Source organism: Chanodichthys erythropterus, chromosome 12, assembly GCF_024489055.1.
Source record: "Chanodichthys erythropterus isolate Z2021 chromosome 12, ASM2448905v1, whole genome shotgun sequence".
NCBI classification, from domain to species: Eukaryota; Metazoa; Chordata; class Actinopteri; order Cypriniformes; family Xenocyprididae; genus Chanodichthys; species Chanodichthys erythropterus.
In genome coordinates, this window is record NC_090232.1 from 35,210,240 (window position 1) to 35,224,197 (window position 13,958).

A 13,958-nucleotide genomic window follows, 5' to 3' on the forward strand; every position below is an offset into this window, starting at 1 on the left:
AAGAATGTAGGTGTGGTGCATTAAAAAAAAATGTCCTAAATTTAAGTTTAATATTTGATGTATGGTTTAAAGATGATTCCATTCAAGATTCAATCCAGAAGTTCACTGATAAGTATGCAGAGCCTGAAACTCGACTAGGCTATATAAATTTACAGAAATTCATTACTTTTCCTATGTTTCAGCGTACACAAATTGGTTGGTTTATTGTTTCTATTTTTTGTGTACATTCCAAAACAACAACAACAAAAAAAAAAAAACAAAAAAAAAAAACACGCATGCCAACAATACTAAAACTAAAAGTGGATAGTTTGACTGGAATTTTATGGAATCAGGTCCCATCGATGTTTGTTTCCCGTCGGCCCGTTATGCGGTTACGCTTCACATTCCACACAGCGACTGTGGCAGTCAGCTTCTCTCTCCAGCGGGCAAATCTTTGATTTTTGTCGAAGGTAAGTTTATCTCATATAAAACATTTCTTTACCTTTGAGTATATACATGTTTTACTTGTGGTTTTCGTTTCCATAATTTGCACAGGCGCCATCATTATATGATTCCCGCTTTAGACTATTGATGAGGTGAGGAGAACTTGCAGCTTTTCTTGTAACGGTGAAAGTTATTAATGAAAGAAAATGTCACTATCTTTGTTAGCTTAGAGAAAGCGTGGCATATTAGACCCGAACAAATCTTTTTCTGTGGAATCTTTTTGGGGAGATCTTTTTCAGTTCTCGTCGTTAGCTTGTTTGCTTTAGCAGACATGTCCCTTTAAACGCGAGGAATGCCTCCGTCCACGTTTTTCCACACAGGCGTTACAGTCATGTCCAGTTAAAACCCTCAAGTCCATACAAAGGCAATTTGCATAAAAATGCATTCCTGTGACGTGTCACAAAACGCGCAACCTTACCTGCCTTTATTTTATTTTAAGGAATTGCTTATTTTTAGTTTTCCTTGTAGTAGGTATTTTTCACTTAAAGGGGTAACGTTAGTCTAACCAAAAATGAAAATTATATTATCATTTACATGTCATTTCAAACCTGTAGGGCTTGCTTTCTTCTGCATAACACAAAAGATGATATTTTGGGTATGTTGGGTAACCAAAGAGGGTCAAGTGGACTATCCCTTATTAATATTTAGTTTACCTAAAAACACTACTAATAATGGAATATTTTGAATAATAGCTGGCATTTATAATGGTACGTTATGAAAGCTGTGAATTCATACACAATTTGAAATGTTCAAAATGGCATTTTGTGCAAAACATTAATGGTTTGTTTGATGCTTCCAAGATTCTCACAGTGTAGCCAGCAAGATAATATTAAATAACACTAAAATCAGCAGAGGTCACTGGAACATTTAGTATCTCAAAAAAAGTTACTGGCATAAACTTCTACATCTTAAGATATCTCATCTGTTGAAAGGTAACCTGAACCTGGACGGCTGTTTCTCAACTTTACTCTGTATAGTTGCACAACAGAAGGGTTGTGGGACGCTGGCAGTAAGTCTGCCCTTTCTGTGTAAGAAATCCACCACCAGCCACACACAATGGAAGTGGAAGATCCCTTATCGGCTAAGTTCAGGGCTCTGATTGAAGGACTCATGGTGTCGACAACCTCAGAGATAGTCAAAATATTTAGCAAAGTGCTGCTGGAGACCAGAGTGGAGATCACCCGGAGCTGGAGGGAGATCGACTTGTTGAAGAAGCATTTGGAGGAATGTGAGCAGCAAAAAACAGAGGCCATTTTCAGGGCTCAGCAAAGTGACTTCAAAAGAGAAGATGACGAGGTGGAAGTGTCATGTGGGAATTCTCAGCTTGACGTACAGAGCGCAAACACTGTCAGGCCAGGGGATGTGGTAAGTGGCCATGTGTTGTGCTGTCATTGTTTCCACTTGCTTCTAGTGCAGTACAGTCTATATTCAAGCAGAGGCTCCCAAAAAAAACAAAAAACAGAAGGATTTCATTTCTTTGGCTAAAACCTGTCCAGTTTTGGTTAAATCAATGTTTCCAGTTGGTCTTTATGGCCTATATGTCATTTTTCTGACAACCCACTGATATTGTATTTATTTGTTTGTTTGTGTGTAAATTATTCTGTAGAATAATTTATGCTCTTTTGATAATGAAAATCTCCATCTTTTTTTCTGTTACAGGGACCTGAAGGAAGAGCAGAGAATGTCTCCGTTGGGAACAGAGGTGTCAGTCTGGGCAATGCTAAAGCCAGTGGACCAGAGAACGCACTGTCAAGCAAACCAGGTACTAATTTTTAAGATAATGAACTTGAACTTGTACTTGTTGCAGCAATAAAAAACAAAACAATGAATGTTTTCATAAGTTCCACTACAAAATACAAATGAATACTATATAAAAAGTGTAAATACAGTATTAAAAATAAAAGTTCCAAAAGGGGGTTTTCACAGTGATGCCATAAAAGACCATTTTGGTCCCCTAAAGAACCTTTTATTGAACAGTTCTTAAATCCGTGTGAACCAGAAGTTGCAAACAACTTTTCTCCAGTGCTGTGATGTATTTCCAAGTGAAACGGAATATTGAATAGAGGGCAGAGTTTTACTTTAGCGCTCCTCCTCTCCATCTCTTGCTTATAGCAGACTAATATTTGCAATTGAGTGGTTTACGCGTTTTCAACCGAAGCCGTCAAACTGACATCATCAGAGAAGGAACGCCATTCCAGACCGGAAGTAACTTTCAGATTTTGATTAAAGTTTACCGCAACAAACAATTTTTTTCTGTGTTTTAACTTGCACGGATTAATTGTTTACCACAAGACTAGTAATATGCACTAACAAAGTAAATGGGGTTGATTTTGATTTCATGCCGACTTTAAAATAACCATTTTTCTTAGTGTGAAGAATAATCTAAAGAACCTTTTATGAAATGGAAAGTTTCCATAGATTTTCAAAGGTTCTTCATCAAACTATAGATGCCAATAAAGAACCTTTATTTTTAAGAGTCATCTTTAATAGCATTTTAAATGGATCTGGGTAAAAATACAGATTTTTTGTTTTTATGAACCAATATCAGTTCTTAAATCACAAAAATGTTCTTTTCAGTTAAGCTTTGTGCTTTACTTTTGATATGAAACAGCTCTTCAAATTCTTATGAAATTCAAGCAATAACGTTTTGGCACTCGCAACAGATCGCTGTAGCGCCTCAGTTCAAACGGTATGTGAACCAATCATCTGTTCCGCTTTACTACTATTTAAAGAAAGATGGTGAAAGATGCAGTACAACTTAGCTAAATCCGAATATCATGTCTCATGTAATTGCTCAGTGTTTCAACCACAGAAAGATGTCAATAAAACGGCTTGTTAACAATGTCATGTAATGCAGACATCCCACCTCTCCCAGAAGTTCAGGGAGTCTCCAGCATATTCATAGTGGCTCCATGATGCCCACAAATTATTCAAAATATCCCGTAAATTGAGCCAGTGTGCGAGAAGCCCTGTTTCCACCTGGTGTTAAAGGGTTAGTTCACCCAAAAAAGAAATTTCTGTCATTAATTACTCACCATCATGTTGTTCCACATCCGTAAGACCTTCGTTCATCTTCAGAACACAAATTAAGATGTTTTTGATGAAATCCAAGAGGTTTTTTATCTCCCGTAGAAAGCTATAAAATGACCACATTCAGTGTCCAGAGAAGTAGTAAAGAAAAACATCCGATCATTATTGACCGGCTCCTGTGTCAGCCTCACACGCATGCGTCATGCTGCTCACCTCTACAACGCCGGCCAATACTGAGACTTCGGACATAGAACCTGGAAGCGCTGCAACAAATATAGCATAGCAGAATGACAAGGAAGAGATGAATTTGTTGAATAAAGTCTTTTTTTGTTTGTTTTTTGACACAAAGTATTCTTGTCGCTTCATGACATTAAGGTTGAACCACTGTAGTGGTTCTCATTGAGTTTTAGCAATTCTAATTTGTGCTGTTGTTGTTGTTGTTGTAGCTTCATCAGGCCATAAGGTTCAGAAAAGCTGCACACAGCTTGTGGTAAAACCAAAAATAGTTTGTCCCACTAAGCTGTCGCAGAAAGCATCATCAAGCAAGACCACATCACAGCCCACGTCTGAAAAAATGAAAAAAAGAAAATTAACCAAAAAGCAGAATCACGCAAATGATATTAGCGTTGCGCGTGGTCTTCGAGACCGCCAGCACCTCAGCATGCAGAGACAATGTCTGTGTTGTTCATCGGATGAGTGCGATAACCCCTCCAGAGCCCAGCACCAGGTCCCTAGTGTGTATATCTGTCGTAAATGTGAGAGAAGATTTAAAACGGACCTCCTGTTCAAGAGTCACAAGTGCTCAATGCCTCAGAATTGCAACAGGTGTGGGCAGATGTTCACTACTCTTCAGGGGCTGACCGTGCATAGTGAGGAAGTTCAGCCTCAGTTCAGCTGCAGTCAGTGTGAGCAAATGTTTGCCACTCAATGTGCTTGGACCGTGCACAAGAGGATCCACACCAACCTTATTGTTCCCAAAGAAATTAAGGCTAAGAGGTTCGAGGTTCGTCTCGAAAGAATCTCAGATTCCCAGCTGGAGGCTGCTTTGTCCTCAAATAGTGTTCCCTTGCGAAATAACTCTTCAAAACAGAATCCTTTGAGTGAACCGAATCTGGCTTCAGCAGACACGACACCTGCATCTGCATGCAAACGCAGTGCAGAATCCACAATGGTGAACGTACCCGAGACCAGCAAGACACAACTATCACCCCAAAGTGTAGCAGAAAGCCCAGACTCAAGACCCGGAACCATGTCGGATTCCAGTGTTGGACAGTCAAGTGTCAGGAAAGTTTATGCCGTCATGTCAGCTGCCTCTTGCCAAATTCAGATTAGTGAAGATGCAAATGATCCAACTGCACATGAAACTGAACAAGTAACAGATGATGGAAAGCATCCCAGTGCAAGTGATGAGTCCGGACTCTGTACTCCTCCAAGAAAGCGGAAAATGGCAGGTAATATTACAAAAATAGAAAATGTTGATTGAACGACATACAAAACCTGGATTCAATATTGTTCTTGTGCAGATTTATTTGTTTTCATTGTAGCTGTTGATGTTTTTCCTATAGATTGTTCTCATGATGCATACAATGGCGTGTTTCCTGTTGAAAATATACTGAGATGGAGAAACAATAAGGTAGGAATATGTTGTTTTCATGCATCATTCCATGAGCCCTTAAATCATTTTGAAAATAAAAATGTCATGCTTTACTCTGACATCCATTTCATTTTTAAAGGGAAGAAATGAAGTTCGGGTCAAGTGGATGCCTTGCACATTGTGGTAATTCTTCCTCATCTGATATCACACCTCCAAAAATATGTGTATATAATCTTAATTTGGACGCTTTGCATTGGTGGCAGCTTCCAAAGCTAAACTAATTATTTTAAAATACATTTGGGTGGCAGATGGGTTTAAACCTTTCAAAAAGATTTCCCTAAAATGTAATTTCCTTTTTACATTTTATTTGCTTTTCTCAGTGGGGCAAAGTTTCAGAACACATGGGAACCAGCAGAAAGCTTTCCAGGCTATTTGGATGACAAGAATGAAGAGCCGAAGAAAAACTAAAGGGATCAGAAATGATATATAATGTTCAGTATGCTTTTATGAAGTTCTCTGTTTACACTATAAGAATGTATGCTTTACAATGCAGTTAACTTAATGAGTGTTTTCTCGCCATGCTATTTTTTTCCCCCAGTGATATACTGTGGTTGTAACCGGTTCCATATAGTTAGCCTAGATACATAGAGTAGTGAAGATAAATAGGTAACATTACATTTAATACATGGTCTTAAGTGCCTGAGATCAAAAGCTTTGTTTTATAGCTTGTCATATTGTGTAATAATTTAGTTATGACTTTAGATGAATTTGAGTGTTGAATGTTACCTCTCTGCAATCCTTGTTTAAGATTGGTTGCTTTTGTTAGGTGTTGCACAGTGTTTTAGATGTTTGTGGTGGGACCTGTATTGATGGATTCTTTTTATACTCAGCCGTCTGATTTTATAAATGCTATTAATTGGCTAAAATAGTTGTGATGGATGTCCTAAACACTACATATCAACTTATTAGTCCTATCCAGTTAATGAGGATTGCCTCTTCTTGCTTTGGAATTGTATTATAATGTGGCCATTCATTTGGAAGTTTTTGCGACAGTTGTTGCGGACTGATAAAATAATAAAGTGGTAGATGTATTGAAATGCCCACTAAGTTGAATAAACCATTTTTAAACCTGCAAGCCTCTGAAACTTCAACTCCATCCATGACATGCCACCGTTTTATGTCAGATTTTTCTGTCTACATGTTTCTGTGCTCTGGACAAAAATCACATCATAGAAAACAAGTATGTACAACTTACAACATATGTTTACAGTAACAATAGTACTGTTTAAAAAAGATGCATAAAAAGGAAAGGCTGCAAAACAAAATCAGCATTGTAATGAACTGTCCTGCTAACCACAATTAAATGCTACTTCTGAGTCTTCAAAAAGCAATGCTAAAATAGGGTGTCAAAACAATTCGCAATCTTTTGACCAGAGTGAATTGGGAAATGTTGATCAATAATGTTTACTTTTTTTTTTTTTTTTTTCCTGTGTTTGTCCCATACTGTGTTTCAGAACAAGTATTTAGGTAGGTTGTGGCTTTCACACCTATGAAACTCTTAAATGTTTGTCTGAGTAAACCTATTTCCTTTGGCCACACAACTTCCTGCTGCAAAGAGAAAGCCTCAAAGTCTCAGAACAGACTTTGACATCTCACTTGTCTGAAATAACCTTTGAAAACAAAACTGATGCCAGGACTTACTATGAACTTACAGAATGCGGGAAGAAAGTTGTCTCGTTTCATCTTAATCGTAAGTAAAAGAGAATCGTAACACTGACAAATGAAATAAATTACTGCTTTCTGCTTAATTTTTTTCCTCAATTTACTTCTTTACAAGCTAAATATGCTTTAATGGGAAATGACCAAGTATTTTGCTTTAACTGTATTACAGGAACTATACCAATAACAACAGTGATGGAAACTTAAAAAACCCACGTACACTGGGAGTGGGCAGAAAACGGTTTTACTTCCTTTGACTGGAAATCTTGCAGTCTTTTAGAAATCAAGCAAGAACTGGACTGACTACACATCCACAATGGTGTTATCACTCTTGATAACAGGTAAGATTTAAAATGGATATATTTTTAAAAAATGGATATAAAATAAACTTCAAAGGCAGTACAATCATGCCACTTAATTTCAGTGTATCTGTTAAGAGTGAAAAAGGCTTTCTGGTTATACATTTTTTTTTTTTTAAAGGCAAATGGTTACACAGAATTGATTTATCTTCATTTTAAGCATATAGTTTTAGTTGAACTTAAGTCAGTTTTTTATTAACATCAGCTCAGTTATATTAATTAGATTCGGGTATAATGTATTTATAATGTAAATGGAAAAATCCTGTTTGTGTTTGACATTCATGTTTAACATCAAAAAGTCTATCTGCAGTTAACACAGTGCAAGTAGGGAATAACTTGTTTCTACAATGGCAGTAGCACATATATTGCTGAAGTGAAGCTATGTATATTACGCTCTTTACAACATGCAGCCATCCACAACCAAACCATAAGCTCTACTCCTCAGCACTGTGGTAACCCCAAAAATTCCAACATAACACAATGTCAAACATAACTGAAAATTAAACATTAACAGAGGCCCCTTTCAGAAAGGAAGATTAGTGAAAACTCTGAAAATGTTAACCCTGAAATGAAGGAAACTCTGGGTTATCTCAAACCCGAGAAAACGGGATAAGTCAAGCCTGTTTCTGAAAGAGAGGTAACTTCTACTCAGGGTCAGTTACTATGGTGAACCAGACCCCGGTTTGGAGCAGGTTTTCTTCAGTAAACCCTGAATTTCTTTCGGTCCCCTCCCCCTTTTTAAAGCATAAGTGGTGTTAAAATGGCTACCTCATTCACGCAACAAGACTAAATATGATTGGCATTATGATTGGTTAGATCACTTGTCAATCAAACTCCCTGCGAAGGGTCAATTCAGAGGCAACCCACTCAGAGTTGATTGAACTCACTCAATTCAGCTGTTCTCAAACCAAAACTCAGAGTTTCCCATCTCCGAGTAAGTCAACTTAGAGTTCAAGTTTTAACTTAGAGTTGGTTTAACCTCCTGATTAAAATGGGCCCCAGGTCTATCACTTTACTCAAAAACACATAAAATAACACTTAATTTTAACATTTACTCTCCTGATCCAGCTCTATAAAAAGCATGTTGGGAACTATCCACCGGCCAGTTTTAGTTAATGCAAAAAAAAAAAAAAAATAGTAGTCCCAGTACAAATGGATTAAGTAATCTTCAATTTTACATATATATAAGTGGATTGAACACAATGAAATAAAGTTAGGGCAAAATGTATAGCAATTGTGTTGCTTTATGATCTTTTTTTCTGTCAGTTCTCATAATTTTGCCCCTGAGCCATTTGGAGGCAGTACAATTGAAAGAAGTTAACCTTGGAGACCCGGTGATATTAAAGTGTAACATCCCTTTCTACGATGAAATTCACTGGCTGAAGATGAGTGAGGGGCAGCCAATGTCTCTGATGGTCGCAAGTCTAAAACATAATGGAGAACTCTCTGTTGTCTGGAACTATAATGAAAGTCGATTTGAGGGTTTTATGGAGAAGCAGATGACTGGACTGAGAATTTTCAATGTCTCCACTAGTGATCTTGCCACATACTACTGTGCAAAAATATATCAAAGACACTTGGATTTTGACAAAGGAGTGCAATTATACAGTAAGTGAGGACATTGAATTTCTTGATAAATATGAGCATTATAATTATTAGTGGTATTTATTTATTATTTATTTATTTTTTTGTCCTGCTCACTTTTTATTTGTTTTTTTTTTTTTTGTTTTTTTTTTTAGCAAACCAGCAAAGTAAAGAAAAACCCTTTGATCGTGTAAAAGGTAAAAGTAAAAATGCTGTTCATCTAGAAATACTTATTTGTCCTTCTTCTGCTGTTATATATGTTTTGTTTTTTTTGTTTTTTTTTTGTATGAAATACAGCACAAAATTCTTTCCCGACCATCAGTATAAACATGTTTATTTCCTCAATTTATTTCCTAAAAACAGATTTGTCAGGAGGACTTAATGGACTCTCTTTGCATTACCAAGTATTTGCAGCAGTGTTGTCTTTTGGCCTACTTGGAATGCTACTGGCTGTTTCTGTGGTGCATATGAAGACCAGAAAAAAGAAAATTGAAACATAGCCATTTTTCCAGCCTTCATACCCATCAAATCAGTTCAATTAATAGCTTTTGTTTCTTTCAAAAATTTCATGTAATGTATGCCGTGCATCAAACACTCATGTAGAATTGTCTTTAAATTTTTTCTGTTTTCACTTCTGTTTTCACTTACAATCTTAATGTTCAGGGTGGCCTCAATTCTTAATAATAATAAAAAAAAGGATGCAAGATATTTATTCTTCATGTCTTCCTTATAACAGTATGATCATGTATGCAGTGTTAATTTAATTAACACTGCATACATGAATGATAGCTTAGTCTAAGGACCATATTAATTTAGATTAGTGCTTATAAACCTATGTTTCTTTGAGGCTCCCTAGATTTAAAGTTCACCAAAAAAATAAAGATTCTGTCATCATATACTTGCCTTCAAGTTGTTCCAGATGTGTAGGAGTTTCTTTCTTGTGTGAAACATAAAAGAAGGTATTTTGAAGAATGTTGGTAACCAAACAGTTGGAACCACTTGAGGGTGAGTAAATGACAATTTTCATTTTGAGGTGAACTATCCCTTTTTTTTTTTTCTTTTTTCTTCCCGAGTCCGATCCCTATTCTTTTGCTCCGTCCGTTGTGATGGAGACCACATGCCCAGAGATTCCGCTTTCAAACTTGGCATCAAGCTACGCCTTTGTTTTGAATAGGCTTCTAGCGACCTCTAGCGGACAAAATTATAACATATTGTACCTTTTAATAAAATATAATGGATTGTAATTTCTTTGACAATTTTTAGCAGTCCGCTTAGAGGTTTGTTGAGGCCCGCTAGCGGAGCTCAGGTCTTGGCCACAGTAATTCAGATATGGGGTTATTTTTGTTCCTTTATTTCAAATAAATAGATTATGTAAATAAATGTAAAGATATTAACAAAAATGAAACAAATAAGTAGAATTAGATCCACAAATACATGTTAGGAGTGAATTAAATGAATTAAAAATAAATACATTTGCAAATAAATAAAACGAGATTTGCCAGTAATAAAATGTTTTTTTGTCACAAACACAACTTGAATGCCTGCATTCATTTGTGATTTGCTTCATGTACATTTGTGGATAGCTGTACGCATTTGTGGATTCCGAAACAACTCCACAAATAGGTGGACTCTACCCACTGTCTAGTCAAGCCAATCAGCCATTTGTGGATCATAATCTATTTGGAATAAAGGAATTATTATAACCTCATATTTGGTCAACATGGGCATGGTGGCTTGGGAATTTATGATTGTACAAATAAAAAAGGAAAAAATTCAGTTCAGGAACTAAGTATTGTTATGTTGGCTGCCAGTCACTGTTAAAACTATGAAGAAGAGGAAAAAAGTTCAAATGTGCATTTAAGTCCAATTTTTCGTTCACTCCGATGTACATCATTGCTTTGCAGAGTGACAACTACTGGCGAAACCCTTGTAATGTGTTTAAAGGTACAATTTGTGATATTTTTTTCCGCTAGAGGTCGCTAGAAGCCTATTCAAAACAAAGGCGTAGTTTGATGACGTAAAGTTTTAGAGTGGAAACTTGGGACATGTGGTCTCCATCTCAACGGACGGTGCAAAAGAATAGGGATTGGAGTCTGGAAGAACTCATGTTCGTTTATGCGATTATTAACGTTACTGTAGTATGAATCAGAGCAGGACCGAGGGTTGCGGGAGCTGAACGAGGAGCTGGAGCGATTGATCAACACACGCGTCACGAGCAGCGGGACGTTTATTATGACACAGTCGCCGGCGCCACTTCCGCTTTTCCGGTCATGAGTTTACGGGAGCTGTCCTTGTCGACAGAACCAGCGGCAGATGGTAAACAGTAATTATGTTCCATAAATAATTAACACAATCCACCATAAAACGTGCAAGAAGTAAATAAGGAACTGCTTGAAGCAAGCTAGTGGTTTGCTGGACGCTAGACTCTACTTCCGCATTTGTCCACGGCACTGTTGTCATGTGGTTTCTACGTCAGTAAAGGCGGTAACAAAGGTAACTGCGTCATTGACAGGCGACTGCACTGCCCCGTCACTGTTTAGAATGGGAATTTTCTCATGATTTACAAGTAGTTGAAAACATTAGAGATATTGTTAGTAATCAGCTGGATAAAATATATAACACTAGCCTAGTGGTTTTTGGATATTTTACTGCAAAAATTTTACAAATTGTACCTTTAAATGTAATGCCCTAAAGCCCTTGATCACTTGAAATCTCCAATGGAGCTGATTTATTATTTATTTTTTCCCCCTATGAATTTGCTTTACACACCATTTTATAGGCCTGTATATATACTTGAGCTGTTGGAGAAAATATTAAAACTTTACACAAATGAAAATAATATAATACACTTTAAATTAAGCGCGATCTGCTGTGACGTCACAGTCATGTTGCATTGCGGTCTATGGATCTCGAGAGTTTGAGGGTCTGAAGAAGAAGAATTGTTACTTTTATGTAGTGCTTTTCTGGGCACTCAAAGCATTTTACATATGTAAGGGGGGAATCTCCTCAACCACCACCAATGTGCAGCATCCAACTGGCAGCCATATTGCGCCAGAACGCCCACCACACACCAGCTTATTGGTGCAGAGGAGACGGAGTGATTCAGCCAATCAGTATATGGGGATGATTAGGAGACCATCATTATGGACAGAGGCCAATGGGCAAATCTGGCCAGGATGCTGGGGTAACACCCCTACTCTTTCTCAAAGGACATTCTAAGATTTAATTTTTTTTAAAAATTTTTTTATGATCACCAAGGGGCAGGTCGAAGGAAGCTTTTTGACAGTATATTTTCTCCATAACCATACTGGGGCATTAGGACCCACACAGAGCACAGGGTGAGCATCCCCTGCTAGCCTCACTAACATCTCTTCCAGCAGCAACCTAGTTTTCCATTGAGGTCTCCCATCCAGGTATTAACCAGGCTCATTCCTCTGTAACTTCTGTGGGCTACAGTGTGATAGCTACCAGCTAAATGTCAAATAAACCATCCAAATAAATGTCCCTCAACCACTTGATGAAGTTGAAAGGACTTCAAGAATGATGGTGGGGATTCCCCCGAGGGGAAGTGCTTAGGGAAGTTTGCGAGTGTATGTCTAAAAGTGGATTTAAACACAGACCAGAGACGATCTTATTATTGGAAATATGCGTGGCTCTACCATTGGAGAAAGCATAAGGGCCAATTTGGGTCATGTGTGCCTTGATGATAATCACATTGCAGCCTTGACATAACTGAATTTCGGTCAGAGTTGTGCGATAGTCAATCACTGTTTGCGGATAGCAGAAATGAATGAGAAGTGCCATAAACTGAATCATACCTCTCGCACAATTGTTTGTGACTTCTCTTATAAAACAGCATTTTGTATAAGACAAATGTTTAAGAGTAAACATGTTGGAGATTAGCTGATTAGCGAAATTGGACAAGCTCAGTGCTGATTCACTTTGTGATCATTCATTTTTGTTAACTGGAATGTGTGCAAAGGATTGTGGGTGATTGGAGGCAGCTGAGATATGTAGCCATACCACTCAATTTTTATGCTCTTCACTCACTAACTTCCCTCCTCCTTGAGGACTAGGATGTACGTCATTGCTTACTTATTATGAATATAGAAAGGTGCACAAATCAAATTCAAAGTAAAAAGGGGTTTAAAAAATAAATCAGCACCATAGTGAATTCCAAGTGGGCTTAGTGCGTTTCATTTAAAACTTACGCACAAGTTCCGTCAGTAGTTGGCCACTAGTGCAATGTAAGCAATGACGTACATCCAAGTCCACTAACTAGGGAGTGAAGGGTAAAAAAAATTCAGAGTGGAAGGCAGCCCTGGTATGGCTACTTATCTCGGCTGCCTTCATGTATAATCAAAATGTACACCACTGGGAGGTCACAGATCATTACCTGTACTGCATTAATAGAAAGGCAGTTAACGCAAAGATTTTTAATATAATGTATTTTTCAAATTATAATTTTAATAGTATTTTCACATCGTAACATCTGACGGTGAGAATTAACGCAAGACTAACTTCAGTTTTTTTTTTTTTTTTTTATTGCAGAAAAACACAATTACAATAAAGCAGTACAAAATCACATAAAATCACTAAAGAACAGAGCACAACTCTATAAAATGAAACAAAAATAGGAAGAAATAATGCATACGGGTCGTCTTCTTTAATAAACCAAGCAGTCTTCTTCCAGTTTTTAATTTTACCATTCTTAAAGATTTGCAGAAATTTCAAAATTCTTTCTGAAAAACAGAAAACAAAGGGTTTGATTTAAGACACTTAGATTTATGAATATAAAATTTACCCAAAATGAAAATATTGTTCAGTAGAAATTTAATGTATACATCTTCCATTATTATACCAAAATTTATATACTTTTTAGACCAAAAGGCTCTACTACTGTAATTATACAGTCAAAAAACAAATGTACTGTTGTTTCTATATCAAAATCACAAAAAGTACAATTATTGTGATTAATGTTAAATCTATGCCTGAGAAGTTCTAAGGATGGGTAAATATCATAAAATTTTTTAAAGCGTTCTTTCTTTGTTTTAGAACGTATAGGAAAGGAATAATACATTTAATGCATACAAAATGCATTGAATTGGACAAATAATGTTAGCGAATAATTTGAAGATCTATTTTCCTGCTTGCCAGAACACATACAAATGCTGCAAGTCACAACCAAT

At 36.9% G+C, this 13,958-nt stretch overlaps 1 protein-coding gene across 1 annotated transcript; it reads left to right on the top strand.

Moving 5' to 3' along the window:
* The first annotated feature begins 370 nt into the window (after window positions 1-370).
* Window positions 371-7,139, top strand: zgc:66472 (uncharacterized protein LOC327494 homolog). The gene is made up of 8 exons (XM_067403185.1): window positions 371-449; window positions 1,416-1,848; window positions 2,143-2,245; window positions 3,960-4,964; window positions 5,079-5,146; window positions 5,247-5,290; window positions 5,488-6,857; window positions 6,999-7,139. The coding sequence occupies exons 2-7, from the start codon at window positions 1,540-1,542 to the stop codon at window positions 5,573-5,575; spliced, it is 1,617 nt and encodes a 538-aa protein (XP_067259286.1). The 5' UTR covers window positions 371-449; window positions 1,416-1,539; the 3' UTR covers window positions 5,576-6,857; window positions 6,999-7,139.
* The last annotated feature ends 6,819 nt before the right edge of the window (window positions 7,140-13,958 follow it).